Source organism: Pseudopipra pipra, chromosome 12 (genome assembly GCF_036250125.1).
Source record: "Pseudopipra pipra isolate bDixPip1 chromosome 12, bDixPip1.hap1, whole genome shotgun sequence".
Taxonomy (NCBI): Eukaryota; Metazoa; Chordata; class Aves; order Passeriformes; family Pipridae; genus Pseudopipra; species Pseudopipra pipra.
Window position 1 is genome coordinate 5,553,326 of NC_087560.1, and position 16,731 is coordinate 5,570,056.

At 53.9% G+C, this 16,731-nt stretch overlaps 2 protein-coding genes across 7 annotated transcripts in view; one reads left to right on the forward strand and one right to left on the reverse strand.

The window, feature by feature from the left end:
* Positions 1-7,813, forward strand: part of MYO9A (myosin IXA) — a 165,621-nt gene extending 157,808 nt beyond the window's left edge. For 4 of the 5 annotated variants that reach the window (XM_064668604.1, XM_064668609.1, XM_064668605.1 and 1 more), the window contains 5 exons: positions 484-607; positions 1,402-1,455; positions 3,474-3,676; positions 3,842-3,984; positions 4,404-7,813. In XM_064668604.1, the coding sequence (XP_064524674.1) occupies positions 484-607; positions 1,402-1,455; positions 3,474-3,676; positions 3,842-3,984; positions 4,404-4,885 (1,006 nt within the window). In that variant the 3' untranslated portion in view covers positions 4,886-7,813. The remainder of the gene's footprint in view (positions 1-483; positions 608-1,401; positions 1,456-3,473; positions 3,677-3,841; positions 3,985-4,403) is intronic. The other variant, XM_064668606.1, reaches the window with a different exon arrangement.
* A 930-nt stretch (positions 7,814-8,743) lies between these two features.
* On the reverse strand, positions 8,744-13,407 carry NR2E3 (nuclear receptor subfamily 2 group E member 3). 2 transcript variants are annotated; one of them, XM_064668618.1, is made up of 6 exons: positions 13,165-13,407; positions 11,984-12,134; positions 11,087-11,190; positions 10,743-10,997; positions 10,020-10,658; positions 8,744-9,942 (listed from the first exon to the last, which is right to left on the reverse strand). In XM_064668618.1, exons 1-6 carry the CDS (start codon positions 13,220-13,222, stop codon positions 9,629-9,631), a joined length of 1,521 nt encoding a protein of 506 aa, XP_064524688.1. In that variant the 5' UTR covers positions 13,223-13,407; the 3' UTR covers positions 8,744-9,628. The 2 variants fall into 2 exon arrangements, with proteins under 2 accessions (XP_064524688.1, XP_064524686.1); XM_064668616.1 differs by lacking the exon at positions 13,165-13,407 and having other exon boundaries at positions 11,984-12,257.
* Positions 13,408-16,731: the final 3,324 nt, after the last annotated feature.

Sequence of the window (16,731 nt, forward strand, 5' to 3'; positions counted from 1 at the left end):
CATCCTCTCATTTTATTATGAGGAAAGGATCATTTTTTTCCCCAAACACCCTCCAGACAGCATTAAAATTGGCTCAGCTGAACAGCATCACTGCTGCAGCATCACTGCATGTAAGCGAGCTGTCTTCTCCAGGTGTGTATTCCCTTGGTCCCTCTTCCAAGGGGGGAAATTTCTCTGGTGGGATCCCTGGTGATTTTTAATTTCTGTAGTCTATGTTCCTCAATCCATCTGTAGCTGGTTATCAGTCTTTATAGGGGAATTTCCACTGCCCTCTGGCTTCCAGCTGGAGCTTTCTCCCTCTGCTTTTCTATGACGGCAGATCTTCAATAATCCTTTCCTTGTAATAAAATGAGAGGATGTGCTGGAGCCAAAGTCTAAGGGAGAAGCTACAAAAAAATCCTATCAAAGGACAAGACAAGACAGCTCAGATCACATCACTTCCTCCTCCCATTTTGTCTTCTTTTGGGTGTTTTCCCCCCTTAGTTGTGTAGAATTGATCGTCATCGAGCAGATGAACAAATACAAGGCTCGTCTCAAGGACATCAACAGCCTGGAGTTCGCAGAGAACAAGGCCAAGAGCCGGCTCTCCTTGATCCGCAGATCCATGGTGAGATGCCAAAGCCCTCTCTGTCCCCTCCTGTCCTCTCCTTGCCCCTGAAGCCACTCTACCTTATCTTCTCCTGCTTATCCCAGCCTCCCAAACCCCTCGCAACCTCCCACACCATCTCCCCCAGGACAGGGACCCTCAGCCCCGTGGTGGCTCCTCACCTTTGCAGGGAGTCATACCAAAGCACGAGGAGGTAGGAGCAGTCCATGGAGACGGGGTCGCTCCAGCTCAGATGTTCCTGATCAGCGTTTCCACCTTCATTTGAGCTTGTTTGGTCCTGAGTCAAGCCTTTCATCCACTGGCTCGATGTGGCCCCATGGGAGACTTGGACCATCATTTTTCGTGCTTAGTCGCATTATCTGAACCCAAAAGGAGCTTCCCAAAGGCTGCCCCTGCTCCTGCACTGCCTTTTTGGGAGCCTCGAACCCATCTCATTGAGCTTCCATGCTTCCCGGGGGGCCTGCAGATGCACGCTGAGCTTGGCTAGTTGGGCTGTGGGAGAGGGACGGAGTCAGCGCAGCGCTGCCGCCCCACGCTTGGGCTGAGCATCGAGCAGCCCCTCTGCTTGGGCCTGCCCACTGTGATCCTCAGGGACACTTTGCTTCTGCTGTTTGGGGATGGAATCCAAGCAGGGTCTGCCCAAGGTTGTGGAGCTGGTGCTGCAGAGCCGCCCCGCTCGCCCCAGTGGACAAAAGAAAAAAAACCTGAAAAAGGAGCAAAGCGGGTTTTTGGAAGGGGCGACGGCATGTGCACTCTAACCTTCTGCTTTCCTTTTCATCTCCTCTCGAATGCAGAAGCCCGTACTAATTGCAGTTAGATTTATGAGCATAACCCGCAGTTCAATCCCGGTATGTATGACTGCAGCGCGCCCGCGTCCCTCCGTGTGTGTCACCGCCGCTCATTCCAGCTCTGTCCCACTGGCCATTGTCCGTGACGTTGCCGCCCGGGCCCCGGGCGGGTGCTGCTCCTCAAGGCCTCTGTTTCTCCTGCAGGTTGCCCCGGGTGCAGGAGTTTGGGACAGCCACGCTCGGCCATCCCTGCACGCAGCTCCTCGGAAAAACACTTCCCACCCCTCTTCCCTTCCTCCTTGCTTTATTTTCTATTTTATTTTCTTTTTCCATCCTGTGCTTCCCTCTTTTTTACTTTGCCTGATTCATCCCTTCCCTTACCCCTATTTCTCCTCGCTCAGGATGCGTTTCAGCATCACGTTGCTTTCACAGTGCTGCTGTTTCTGGAGATGGGGGACAAAACCCCCAGCTCCGATGTCTCAGAGAGCACAAGGCATCCAAAGGTCTCCTCCACCTGCTTGGAGGAGGAGCACCACCACCTTGAACACAAGGTCAGGAAACCCAGGTTTGAGTTGAGAGTGGTCCAGCAACTCCTGTATTCCCCAGCTCCATCCCAGTTTGACTTTGAGTTCCTAGTGAGACCACGATGGGTGAGAAGAGTCCCTGCAGGATTTTGGGAATGCTGGTGGAGCTGTTTCCCTCCCTACCAGGCTCAGCCCCCCCATCCTTCATCATCCACAAGGGTCAGGAGACAGAGAAGAGCAAAACTCGAGCACTGCTCCCCTAATGCTGAGCACGGCATTTTGCAGGGGCTTAAGTCCATGAGCCAGTGGGATCTTTGGGATCTCAGGAGTTTTGGCTAATAGGATTCAGGGAGCTGTGCCTCAGCTCAGGAGCCCACGTGAAAGGTGTCGTCAGAGGAACACCGGGGCGTGGGAGAGGCTTTGCTGACGGTGAAGAATCTCTGAGATGTGGCATCAAAAGATGAAAGGGGTAAAATGGAAAGGAAAAAAGGGAGGCTCCTTTATCCTGAAAACCTGCTCTGGGCACGTGGGTTATCAGGAAGAGCCGGGCATGCCGCAAATGCAGGGGAGGAAAGTTGTCTTGCAACAAGCCCAAGGAGGTGCAAGTTCACCCTGGGTGATGGTTGTCAGGGGAGGGCAGGAAGTCATGGACATCTCCAAGGTCCTGGTCACTTCAGGATCTGGAATTTAGAATATGAGATGTCTGGTCATGATAACAGTTAAAGTAAAAGCTCTTTAGTATCTGTTGTGTCCCTCATCTCCAAAAATCCACCTTTTTCTTCTGCTCTTTGGAGCAGATCTGTAGAGCTGGTCCTCAGAAGATTAAAACAGCTGCATATATAATATCCCTCCATATGTACCACCCCCATTTGAGTCCTTATTTTAATATTAAAAAAATCAGGTGGTTCTTCAGATCTTCATTAAATATCCCCATTTAACCATGGGCCCAAAAATCTGGATTTATTGCCTTATAACAGACCACTAGAGGTGGTCCTGGTTTCTGGATCTCCTGTACATGAGATCAGAGTATGGACAACATGATTCTGAGTTTGTCTTTACTGAAGGGGTCAGTGGAGACCCTTGTGATGCTCAGGAAATACCGAGGGTGGATGAGGGAAGGATATGAGACTTGATCTAAGGATAAAGCAGGAGCCAGGTGCCCTGAAATCAAAGCCTTGGTGATGATGCTCCCACCCAAAACCAACACAACCACTATCAACCTTCCCCTTGCATGGTCTGTGGGCTTTGTAGGAACCCACCCTGCCACCAGACTTCTTGCTCAGAAGTCCAAGTTGCACTTGGTCTGTCAGTGTCATCCTCACCACCACCATCTCTCACCACCTCCATCCTCAACCCCTCCAACGTGTTGAGTCCTGATACCTCTCCCAGGCTGAAGAGAGGTTTTGGAGGGTCTGGGGTGTGTCCACCGGCGGCGCACTGAGGACTGATGGCCAGGGCTGTCTTCTTTGCTCCTTGAGAGAGCAGTGTGGTTGGCACCTGAGTGTTTGCCAGATCACCTTGGCTGGTGGTGGTGACACTGGTGTCTCTCTTCAGGGCAAAGGACGTGTGCGGCGCGGCGCCTACCCCAGCCCAGCATCTCCTGTCACCGGGCGCTTGCCCTCGGTGACGGACGTCCCCGAGGAGACCATGAGCAGCGAGGAGGCCATGGAGATGGAGGTGACAGAGCAGCAGCAAGTGGCCATGCAGCAGGAGGAGAAGGTGCTGACCGAGCAGATTGAGAACCTGCAGAAGGAAAAGTGAGTCTGGCCAAGGGTTCAAGCCACGTCCCCAGCCTATGGGTGTTGCTTGGCATCATGGCTGGAGGGCTCCAGCCCTCCATGATCTCTTGCCCTGCACCCCTTTCTTCTCCTCCCCACCTTTTTGGTCTCATTGGGTCAGTGGGACTGGGTTGGTTTTGGCAGGGAGGAGCTGACATTCGAGATGCTGGCACTGGAGCCCCGTGCCTCCGACGACGAAACCCTCGAGTCCGAAGCCTCCATCGGCACCGCTGACAGCTCCGAAAATCTGAACTTTGACTCCGAAGGAGCCATCTCCGATCGCTCGGGTAAATCCAGGTGTCCTTGGGTTTATCATGGAATGGTTTGGGCTGGAAGGGACCATCAGAGGTCATCTTGTTTCACCCCCCTGCCATGGGCAGGGACATCTTCCATCCATTCAGGTTTCTTAGATTTTTCTGTCACTTTGGGAAAGGTTATTTGGGGATTTTTAGTTCATTTTAAGCCCACAGTTTAAATGGGCGCAGAGAGGAGGGTTAAGGGTTAAACCACGTGGCCCTGAGGAGTTGGGTGATGGCAGCCACGGTTTGGTGGGGAGGTGACCACTCCTCCAGTGCTGGTGATGCTGCCTCCAGTGAGATGCTGGGAACGTTGCCCTGGCTTCATGGCACGTGTCCCCAGCGAACAGCACCAAGATGCTGGGTAGTCTCAAGGTGTTAATCCTCCCATGGTCCTTCTGCCCCTCCAGAGAGAAGTGTAGCACTTATCTCCCTGCGCCCCACCAAGGCCGAGGGGCCAAGCCGGCTGCGAAGGCACCCCAGGATGCGGCTGGACCCCGTGGACCCGGCCGACGCCTCCATCTCCTCCTCCTCCTCGTCCCAGTCGTCCACCTCCTGCCTGCCCCACCTGCCCCGGAAGCGCTTCCAGATGTACTCCAAATCGCCTTTCTACCGAGCAGGGGGACATGGAGAGCCCCCTGAGAGCCGGGCGAGCCCCGAGGGCTCAGTGGGACCCCTCCGTTACCCCGAGGACCGGCCTCAGTTCACCACCCGCGGGACGTTCAACCCGGAGAAAGGCAAACAGAAACTGAAGAGCGTGAAAACTTCCCCCCCCAAAACCAAAGAGCCCCCAGATGGGGGGACAACGGGGGGACGCAAGAGGAATCCCGAGGCCGATTGTGCCGCTGCCCAACCCCTCGTCCTCCTGGGGAGCAACGAGTTCATGGTCTGAGATGCTTCACCCAGGGCCGCGTCACATGCCAGGGCTTCCTCCCCATCGGCAGCACTCCCACAGCTTCCTCGTTAACACCAGGAGGATGAATTCTTAAGTAAAAAGGCCCGGGGGGGGGGATGGTTTAACAGTGGCCTTAATGGTTTGGGGAGTTGAGACCTTTGGGTGCGGGGGGTGGACGGGGATGGAGGGGCACCGGCCGGCTCCTACGCCCTTCCCCTCGGAGCACCCACAGCTCGGAGCATCGCGCTGCCAAACCCTCGTGCCGAGTCACCTGTTGGTAGGAGAAAACCAAGCCTAAAAATCCCATGGGTAGGAGAAAGCCAAGCCTAAAAATCCCATGGGAAGGAGAAAACCAAGCCTAAATATCCCACGGGATCATCCTGAACCAGCGCTGGCTCTGCTGCAGCCAAGCCCTCCGTGCTTTCACCACCTCATCCACGCCAACGCCGAGCGCATGGAAAAGCGTTAAAATCTGCCAAAAATCACCGTTTTCCTTCGGGTTTTGATTTTTTAACGTGACCTAACCACCTTTCCTCCTCTTTTTTTTTTTTTGGCGACCATCAGTATTAAAAATTAATAATAATAATAATAATAATAATAATAATACTCGAGGACTACTTGAAGCGATATTTGTTTATATGCCGGTTCCTGGAGTTGAGTGTAAATATATATATTTTTTATTTTTTTTTTTTTATATTTTTCCCCAGACAGAACTTTTTTTTTTTTCTTTTTTTTCTTTTTTTTTTTAATTATTATTATTATTTTTGGGCCGGGGAGGAGGGGAGCAATAGGCTGAGCCGTCCTCGGTGTCACCGCTGGTGTCACCAACTATCACTCAATAAAACAGTGAGTTTTGTTGTCAGCAAGAAATCCCTGGAGGTGTAATTAGCCCATCATAGGACTAATTAATGTCACTAACTAACGACTTGGCTCTTAATCCCTCCCTTGTGTCATCATCGTCACCCTCGGTGGCACCTGGAGAAGCTCCGGGTACTGGAAGACCTCTGGAAAGGCAAAATGAGGAGCCCTGAGGCACTAATAAGATTAATTAGGGCTGAATCCGTCCTTCCAGGTGGGCTGGGCATCACATCTTTCCCAAAACACCGTAAAAATTGGGAAAAGAGCAAAAAATGGAGTTTTCTGGAGTATTTGGTCTTTTCCTGGCATCTCTGGGCTCAGCTGAGCCCTTGGTCCCTCTCCCCCCTGCCCAAAGGGCCGTTTCTTTCCAGGGATGGTTTATTTATTGGGGTTGTTTTTTATTTGATATTTGAAATTCCACTTTCGTTTTAATTTTATCTTTCTTTGTTTTCCACTGGGGGAAGGGACAGATGCCAGGGCCGCGGGAGCAGCGTCCGCCTCAGCGCCGCATCCCGGGAGTGCAGCAACACCAACTCAATCATTCCCCATCCAAGAGGGAAAACGAGATTTTCCCAGCCCTAGAGGGGGAAAAAGGGGGATTTGGGGCCCAACCCGGATGCGCTGGGAAGGTGGATGTGCCCACAACAATGAAGGCTCCTGGAGAGCCACCCCAAACTCACTAGGAGCTGGAATGAGCCAGAGAATCCAAGTGCTCGGGGCCAAACCAGCCATTTGGGAGCCTGTGGGGCTAAAAACCCTGGAATTGCCTTCTAAGAGATCCCTGGGAGGCTCCAGCTCATCCACAGGTTTCTCATCCCAGTGGGATGAGAGCAGGGAAGGCAGATCTGCCTTGGGTAAATATATATATATATATATATATGTATATAGATGTCTCTATATTTCTTTTGGGTTATATGTATACTTCCATTATATATAATTTATATATAAGGAAAATATATTAGAATATATTATATATATAAAGAACATCTATAACAATATATATCCTATACATAAAGAAAATATACATACAAAAGGGGAATTATTCTCTGTACAATTAAAAACTACTCAAAGGAAGATATATGAAAATTAAATACTTTGTATTTTCTATTTCTTTTATATATAATCAATATTTATATATAAAGAAATATATGAGATATATACTATATATAAAGAATATATATTTCTTTATGTATATATGTTTATATGTTTATATATATAAAGAAGTATATAAAGGAAATTAGGTTTGCAGTTCCTTGTGTATATATTTTATATATTTCTATATATAAAGAAGTATATATAAAAGAAAAGTGTGCTATATATAAAGAATATTTATTACTTTATATATATTTGAATGTAGTTCTTTTATATGTAGAAACATATTTAATATATGTTATGTAATTTAAACATGCTATATGTTTAACATATGTTTATATATGTTTCTTCATATGTATTTATATATTTCTTTAGCTAAAGAGTGTATTTCTCTAAAAAGAAATATATAAAGGAAATATATATATAAAGAATATATATTTTCTCTCTTTCTTTATATATATATAAATGTATGGAATATAGAGAGAAAATATATTTCTTTATATAGAAAAAATGTATGGGATATATATAGAATATATAGAAAATGTATTTCTTTATATATATAATGTATTTGTAGTTATATAGACAAAAAGAAAGATAGAAATAAAAGAACTATATACACATATACATATATATATATATATATATATATATATATAAAATCCTGGCAGGAGCTGAGCAGGACTGGAGGGATAATGGGATGTTCCAGGGTGTCCATTCCCAGGATTTCCCACCGTTCCTTTGGATGGATTTGGGGCCCAAAGGGCTTTTCCGGAGGGGAATGTGCTGACACTGGAAAGGAGAAGGGGCTGCGAGGGGGAATTATTGTTATTTTTCATGGGACGTTTTCTAAGTAATTTATAATTCTGTAAATTAAACAAAGTCTGTATTGTCAGAGGATTTATGATCCCGCGTCGCCCGCGCTCGGAATCGTGTAAAAAAGGACAAAACCAGAGAAATAAAAGTGTCGTTCTCTAACGGTGAAGACTTCCCGGTGGGACATGGATGCTGTCCCAAAATTCCAGGGGGTTAGGGTGGGGGGGGGAGTTCCTCTTTCCGTCAGCCCAGGGGGTGTATAAAGGGCAGTTTTTGGGTTTTCCTGATCCTCTGACCTCGCAGGGAGGGAAGAGCTGGAATGAGGGGCTGGGCCTGGGAGTAATCCCATTCCCATGGGATTATTTAATGCTGATTATTCACATTCAGATTATTTATGGCCAGAGGATTTCTATTTCTCTTGTTTGATATTCACATTATTTATTTCTATACAGATTATTTCTACACCTATTAATTTAATCAGATTATTTATATTTAATTCATATTCAGATAATTTATTTCCAGTTACTCTGTATTCAGATTATTTCATTTTATTTTTATTGACATTATTTAATTCAGATTATTTCCAATCAGATTATTTAGATTTATCTCATTTATATTCCAGTAGTTTATTTTCAATTTATTCCTTCCCAGATTATTTCAGATTAGTTTCATTTTATTTCTATTCAGTTTATTTCTGTTAATTCTGCTTAATTATTATTGATTATTAATTATTTGTATTTAATTCTGGGTTTGTCCAGTCAGGTTATTTATATTTATTTATATTCAGATAGTTTATTTTCAATTTCTTGCTATTCAAATTATTTCAAATTATTTAATTTCATTTATCTTCACGTTACTTCTATAATCTAATTTATATTCTGATTCTTCAATTCCCATCATTTAAATCAGATTATTTATATCAATTTTATATATATTTATCTTATTCCTATTCAGATAATTTATTTGCAACATGTTTATATTCAGGTTATTGATTTTTATTGATTTCTGTTCAGATTATTTCCATTCAGCTGGTGCTCCCCCCACTGTCCCCCTGTCCAGGGGGACCCTAAATCAGTGTCATGGGAGTGTGGCTGCAAAGATCCTCTTTATTCCAAGTAGAAAATGAGGGGGACATAAGCGGGAGCCCCCCCGGGACACGGCGAGGAGTGAGGTGGTGGCAGGAGGGCCCTGCAGCCCAGGATGGCGTCACCCCCTGACCAGTGTCACCCCCAGGCTGGGGTCACCTCTGGGATGGGGTCACCCCAGGACTGGGGTCACCCCTAGGGTGTCCATCACCCCTGGCCAATGTCACCCCTGGGCTGGCATCACCCTGGGCTGGGTGACCCCTGGACAGTGTCACCTCTAGACTGGGGTCATGCTGGTTTGGTGTCACCCCCAGCCAATGTCATGTATGTCCATCATCCCCAGCCCTTGTCACCCCCAGACCAGAGTCATGCCCAGGGTGTCCATCACCCCTGTGGCCAGTGTCACCTCTAGGCTGCCATCATCCCTGGCCAGTGGCACCGGTCTTGTGTCACCTCCAGGCTGGCACCACCCTTGGTCCTGTGTCACCCTCAGGCTGGTATCACCCCTGGCCAGTGTCACCCCTGGCTGTTGTCACCCTCAGGTTGGCTTCATCCCTGGGTGAGTGTCCCCCAGGCCAGTGACCCCCTCAGGTGGCAGTGGGTTCCCATGGTGCCGAGGGTGCCTTCCCTGGGTTCCTCCAGCATCTGGGACAGTGGCACCATCGAGCCCCCACCCCTGTGAGGTGCTCCCAGTGTGTTGGGCACTCAGGGACATTTCCCTGCCACCAGTGAAGCTGGTCCCAGCTGCTGGGGGCATCCCACAGTCCTGGCCACCTCCCTGGAGATGGGACCATGGGCCCCTTCACACCCCAGGGTGAGGAGATCCAGGGTGAGGGTGAGAGGGTGCCAGTGCAAGGGGGCAAACAAGCCAGGTGACAGCTGGGTGGGAATGTCAGTTCTTGAACATGTCACACAGCAACTTCTCCATGGGGGTGTTGCCAATGGTCCGGCGGAAGAAGAGCAGCTCCACGCGCTCCGAGGAGATGAAGCGCAGCGCCGGGAGGAGCAGCAGCAGCTTCCCGAACCTGGGGACAGAGTGGTGGCCATGGGTGAGTGTCCCTCCCCTGGTGTCACCTGTGGGGACCTGGGGACAGCGGTACCTGACGGGTTGCCCGGGATAGTGGGAACGGTTGTGCTGGCCCAGCATCACCTGCGACTGGTCCTGCAGGTTCTCCACCTGCTCGGGGTCCTTCAGGCCACGGGTCTCTGCAGGGACAGAGGGGTGATGGGGTGGGGTGGGGACAGGGGGACGGCCAGCGGCAGGTGCTGGTGGGTGCCCTCACCTGGTTTGAAGAGCACCACAGCCTTCATGCAGGCAAACTCGGTGGGGTCGACGGCCAGCGCCTTGAAGCGGCCGAGGGTCTCCTGCAGCGCCCGGACGTCCAGGGCAGCCGGCAGCAGCTTCCCAGGGGCTGGCTCGGGGACAGCCAGCAGCGGGCAGCTCTCCAGGGGCATGGACCACTGGATGGCACAGAGCAGGAACAGCTCGCTCCATGCTTCCTCCAGCAGGATCACCTGGTGAGAGCAGGGAGAGCCCCAAAACCACCTTAACCCCCAAGGCCTCCAGCACCTCCAGCCACCACAGCTGGTTGAGCTGAAGAGCATCTTCTCTGGGGGTGCCCCAAGAATGTTGTGGAGATGCTCCAGCCATCCACAGCCCACTGGCTGCCTACATATTTTGGGGTCCCTGTTGCCCCATAGGGGAATCCCCAGTTCCCCATGGGGATCCCCCAACCCCACCTGGTCACGGAAGGGCAGGTTGGAGAAGACGGGCAGGTTCTTGGCCCACTTCACAGCCATGAAGAGGAGCCGTGCAGAGGTCTCGTAGATGTTCTCGGGGCTGGCTGCTGGGTATGGTGCCACCTGGTACTCGCCGGTCGCCCGCTCCGGCTCACTGCCCGTCACATCCACCGTCTCATCGGCTACAGGGATGGAAGGGGACACTGGTGGTCACCACACAATGGAGACAACACCCCCACCCGTCCCCCCTACTGGCAGCCACCCACCGTCCTCAGGCTCCAGCTTGGCGCAGGTCTCGGCCGTCATGAGGCTGGCCATGAAGCGATGGTTGGTGGGTGGTGTGGGCGCCCGTGGACCCGGGGTGACAGTGACAGTGGCACCAGGGCCACGAGGAGCGGGACAGGGTGATGGGGGCACCTCACGTGTGGTGGCCACGTGCTCTGGGGGCAGCTCAGCATCCAGCTCAATGCTGTCCAGCCGGACCTGGGCTGTGCTACGGGGCTGGCGCTCGTTCTGCACGGCTGCGGGGGAAAGGTGACATCAGCACTGGCCACTCGCTGCCACCCCCTGCCATCCGTCACCGTGTGTGTGTGTCTGTCCCCCATCTCACCGTCCTTGTTCATGCCAGCCTGCAGGCACTTCTTGAGCCGGCAGGCCTGGCACTGGTTGCGATGTGCCTTGTCCACCGGGCACAGCCCCGTCCCCGCCTGGCACCTATGGGGAGAGGTGGCACCTGGCTGCAGCCCCTGCAGTGGCCCCTGTCCCCACAGAGGGTTCTGCCTCCATGGGTGCCATGTCCTGGGGGTGCTTTGTCCCTATTGGGTGTCTTGTCCCACCCACCATGGGTTTACTCCAACGAGTGCCCCACCATGGGTACCCTGTTCCCAACAGGTGTCCTGTCCCCAGTGGGTGCCCTGTGCCAGTGCATACCCTGCCTTGATGGGTGTCCTGGACCCATGAGGATGCCCCAGACACTCCCCCACCTGGTGTCTCCCCCACTGTTTGCCTGTCCCCTGGTTCCTGCCCTGCTTGGGTTCAAGTCCCCCTGGGTCCCTGCCCCATCCATTGCCCATGTCCTGGGTCCCCTGCCCTGCTGGGTGTTCATACTGTGGGACCTTACCCCACTGGGTTCCTGTCTTCAAAGACCCTGTCCCACTGAGTGTCCATCTCCCTGTGTCCCTTCCCTGCTGGGTGCCCTATTCCCTGAATCCCTATCCTAGTGGGTTCATGTCCACCTGATCCCCATCCCACTGGTTGCCCACTCCCTGGGGCCCTTGCTCTGCTTGGTGCCCCTACACTGCTGGTTGTCTGTCCCCACCATTCCTGCCCCACTGTCCATCCTCTGCGTCCCTGCCCCTCTGAGTGCCCAGCCTTGGGGTCCCTGCCCTGCTGGGCATCCTTTCCCCCATGGTGTCCATCCCCAGGGTCTCTGCCCCACTGGGTTCATGTCCCCCTGGTTCCTGCTCCCCTGGCTGCCCATGCCCCCATTCTCTGCCCCCATTCCCACCTGTAGATGAGCTTCCTGCGGACGCTGCGCTTGAAGAAGCCGCTGCAGCCGTTGCAGGCGTAGATGCCGTAGTGCTTCCCACTGCTGGTGTCCCCGCACACCTTGCACAGCAGCACCGGGCTCAGCGCCTTGCCCGGGGCCGGGCTCAGCCCTGCAGGAGCAGAGCCGGCATGCTCGGAGTGACTCCAGACCTCCCGATGTCCCTTGTCCCTCCCACCAGTCCCTGCTGCCTCCCAGCATCCTGGCAATGGGGTGGTTCCCATCACCACCCGTCCAGCCCAGACACAGGGACGGGGACTCTGCACGGGGGTTCGCATCTTTCCCCACCCCAGCACCCAGGGTGATGCGAGATGTGCTCTCTCGTGACTTTAAAAAAAAAACAAAAGGGATGAAAGGGTGTCCCTAAGGATGGGGACTCCAAGCATGCCAGTGAGGGGACTCTAAGCATCCCAGAGAAGGGTTGCAATCAGGGATGGGAAGTGTCCCGCAGAAGGGACACCTCTGGGGACATGGGGCAGCCCAGAGAAGGGTCACAGCAGGAGACAGTTGAGACCCTGGAGAAGGGCTGGTGTTCAAGGGGATCCAGGAAAGGGTTGTGGCTGGGGACTGCAGGCATCCTGGATAAGGGGCATAACTGGGGAGCCCAGGGATCCTGGAGAAGGAACATGATGAGGGCCATGGACATCATGGAGAGGATTGGGAACTGCAGGCATCTCAGCCTAGAGAAGGACCACAATGGGGACCCTCACCATCTTGGAGAAGTGTGACAGCTGAGGACCCAAGGCATTCCAAAGGACCCTGATGGGGACCTTGGGCACCCAGGAGGAGCATGATGATGAGAACCCCAGCCACTCTGGAGAAGGATGACGATGGAGAACCCAAACATCCCAGAGAAGAACCATGGTGGGGACACTGAGTGTCTTGGAGATGGACCATGATAGGGACCCCCAGGTATCTTGGAGATGGACCCCAACTGGGACCAAAGGCATCCAGGTGGCCGTGCTGGGCACCCCAGGCATCTTGGAGCTGGACCACAATGGGGACCCCAATTATCCCAGGGGAGAACCATGAAGAGGACTCCCAGAACGACCACAACAGGGGTCCAGCCATCTCAAAGCCACCCCCGGTGCCCGCAGTCCCACTGCGTCGCCCCCAGTCCAGCAGAACGTTCTACCTCTTACCCGTGGGGCTCTCGTCCAGCCCGGCGCTCACCACTGACCCCGCCGGGGACGCAGCCATCCCCGACCCGGCGTTCCCGACCTCTCCCTGTCCTGTCCCTCTGGATCCAGCGCGGTGAGTCTGGCGAGGCGGTGGGTGCTCGGGCAGCTCTGCGGGCAGCGGGGCTCTTGCCTTGCTCTCTTCAAGGCGGCTTAGGCAGGCGCTGTGTAAGCAGCCGCCTCTTTGTCACCCTCTTAATCTTTAGTGTCTGCGCGGGGCGGGGGGGATCAATCAGCCACGCGATGAAGAATTAAAAAGGTGCTGAGCCCCAGCCCTGTAACCCTAAACCCCGCGACACCCAAGCCACCCCCCCCGCGCCGCCGCGGGCCACCGTGGGGGTGTCACCCTGTCACCGCGTGTCCACCCCCCCAGCACCGCGAGGCTGAGATTGCGGCAGAGGTGGGAGATGGGGATCGGGGTGAGGACCCCCCATCTGTATGTCCCCCCCCTTGGGACCCACCGGTTCCTGTAAGCACATAAGCCCTTCACTAAGGCGGTTAGAGGGGAATGACGAAAAGTGGTAATTAAGGGGGGTAATTTCCCTGCCCCCAAGTAATTAATTACCGGCCCTGATGGCAAGGGGAGGGGGGTGCTCGGTGGGGGTCCCCCTGTGCCTCAGCTTCCCCTCCCGGGGGGCGGGAGGGGGCCCCGGGGGTGTTAAGGTTGCTGACACCGCAGAGAGTGGGGGCCAGGTGGCCCCCGGGGTTACGCAACCACCGCTAAACCCTCGCGGTGACAGGGCAGCACAATTTGGGATTTGAGGGCTTTAGCCGCTAAACCCCCCCCTACCCAGCTCAGGGGGGTGGCGGGTGGCCACTGTCACCCGGCCCGGGCTGTCCCCAGCGATGGGCCAGGCTGAGGACGGGTGTTCCGTCCCCTGTGTCCCTCCCTTGGGGGGTCTCAGAGGTGTGGCTGCCGTGGAGGTGTCCCAGGAGACAGGCACTGGCAACAGGTCCCTGCCGAGGGCTGGTGGTGGTGACATCAGTGGATCCGGGGGCTGGGGGTCACCCCTCAGGCATCCCTGACTGCTGTGCAGCTCCATCCCTGCTGCCTGCAGCATTCCTGCATCCCCCTGCCTGCACCCTGGCTCTGTCATCCTGCTTCCAACCTCCTTCCTTTCCCCCTGCCTGCAGCATTCCTGCATCCCCCTGCCTGCAGCATTCCTCATTGCACTGCAACTCCATCAACCTTGCCTGCACCATTGTTCCATGTTCCCATGTGCAGCATCATTCCATCACCCTTCCTGCCTGTACATAGCTCCACTGTCCTTCCTATCCACACATGGCTCCATCCCTGCCTGCACCAAAACTCCATCTCTTCCTGCATCATGACTTGACCTCTGCCTTCACCACAGCTCCATTCCTGCCTTCACCACAGGTCCATCCTTGCCACCGCCACAGCTCCATCACCCTGTCTTCACCAGGGTTCCACCCTTGCCTTCACGTTGTCTCCATCCCTGCCTTCACCACAGCTCAATCCCTGTCTTCATCACAGCTCCATCATCCTGCCTGCACCGTGGCTCCATCCCTGCTTTCATCATGGTTCCATCCTTGCCTGCACCACAGCTCCATCTTTGCTGCCTCCATGGCTCTGTCCCTGCCTTCACTATGACTCCATCCCTGCCTACACCACAGCCTCCAGCCTCCCTGCACCCCTGGGGCTCCCATCCCCCCGGGGTGCCCTGTCCCACCCCGCAGCGCCCGCCCTGACCCAGATCTCTGACCGCCGCCATCTGCGGCGCGGCCGCCCTCCTCCTGCGGCAGAATTATGACGCTGGGCTAATGCGGCGGGAGCAAGCTGTCACCTGCCCTGCCTGGCCCTTCGGGGCCTCCAGACCCCTGGCCCGTGTGTGAAACATCTCCCAGTGCCCGATCCGGGGATACCAGGAGGACCCGCACCCCGGGGTGCCAGTCCACCCATGGGTGACACGGGGACCTGGTGACAGGGGACGCCGGCGGTGACCAGCGTGGTGATACATGCTGAGTCGGCTAATTTGCCCGTCCCCTCCTCGCCCGTCGGGTAAAAGCCAGCTCCGGAGCAGGGATTTGGGAGGGGGATTAGCAGGGCCAACCATCTGCTGCCAGCCAATCATCAGCACCCCCAGGAAAGCCAATAATTACAAAAATATGGTTTCTTCCCCTGTTTCTCCATTACACCCAGCTGGGCGCTCTCCCAGAGGTGGGATCCCCGCAGAGCAGCACCCTGTCCTCCTCCTGGGGATGAGTACCCCATAAGCACCCAACTGGGCACCTGTGGGGGCTCAGCCCAGCCTGTTTTGGGGAGTGACCCTGACGCCGCAGCCGAGGGGCTGTGGGCGGCGGGTGGGGGTGAAGGAGCAAACGTTAAAGCCCGTGGCGGGGTCGTGACTCGGCTCGGTGACAGACGCTGGGGCAGATGCCACAGGATTACCCAGCCTAAAACCTTGGGATCTGCCCCCCTTCTACCCAGCAGGCAGAGAGCATTTAATTACTAATTTACTAATTACCCAAAGATGATGGCGATGGGCTTGAGACCTGTGGTTGGGAGCAGCCCCAAGGCTCCAGCCACCCTAATCCTACTGGCCATGGGAAACTCACAGATGCACCCTGGCCAGGGGACAGCTCGGTTGGGAACATTGGGTGACCCAGGGAGGCACTGCTGTCCTGGCAGTCCCACTCCTGCTGGTGATGGCACAGGCTGGTGGGGAACCAGGAGATGATGGGCATCAAGGGGAGATAGTGACAACAAGGAGGGGATGATGATCAGGACAAACTGATGGGCATAAGGAGGAGATGACAGGGACAAGGAGGTGACAACAAAGATCAGGAGGGGGTGGTGGGGATGAGGAGGAGATGGTGGAGACCAGGGATGATTTGGAATCAGGAGGAGATGATGGGAGTGAGGATGGCATGATTTGAAACCAGAAGAGGATGAAGGAGACCAAGAGGAGATGGTGGGGACCAGGAGAGGACAACATGGATCAGGAGGGCACCATGGGAATAAGGAGGAGGTGATAGGGACTGGGAGAGGATGGTTATAAACAGGAGAGGACAGTGAGAACCTGGATGTTTTAATGGTGACCTAGAGACAATAACAAATAGTGGAGAGCAGGAGGTGACAGCACTGACCAGGAGGGGATGATGGAGACCAGAACAGGACAATAGAGACCATGTGAGAATGATGGGGACCAGGAGGGTGTGATGGGGATCAGGAGGGGGCAGTGGAACACAATAGGAGTGGATAGGGATCATGAGGAGATAGTGAGGACTGGCATGGGATGATGGGGACTGGGATGGGATGATGTGGACCAGAGTGGGACAGTAGTGACAAACAGGGGCCAAGAGAACCCAGAGAAATGGTGAGGACCAGAAGATGATGATGGAGACCAGGAGGAAACACTGGGGACCAGAAGGGTGTGATGAGAACTGGAGGGTACATCAGAGTGGGACAACAGGGACAAGGAGAGGATGGTGGTGTTCAGGAGGGGACAAGAGCAACCAGATGACACAAAGGTCCAGGAGGATGGCTGTGGGACTGGAGGTGGCTGGGAA

What these genes read in the sequence shown, in the direction of transcription:
- NR2E3 (XM_064668616.1), bottom strand. Translation starts at nt 12,246, where the DNA reads ATGGGAACCACCCCATTGCCAGGATGCTGGGAGGCAGCAGGGACTGGT. An exon ending in GGCTGGCATGAACAAGGACG is followed by an intron (nt 10,998 to 11,086) that starts GTGAGATGGGGG and finishes TTTCCCCCGCAG; the next exon opens with CCGTGCAGAACGAGCGCCAG. An exon ending in TGTGGTGCTCTTCAAACCAG is followed by an intron (nt 9,943 to 10,019) that starts GTGAGGGCACCC and finishes CTGTCCCTGCAG; the next exon opens with AGACCCGTGGCCTGAAGGAC.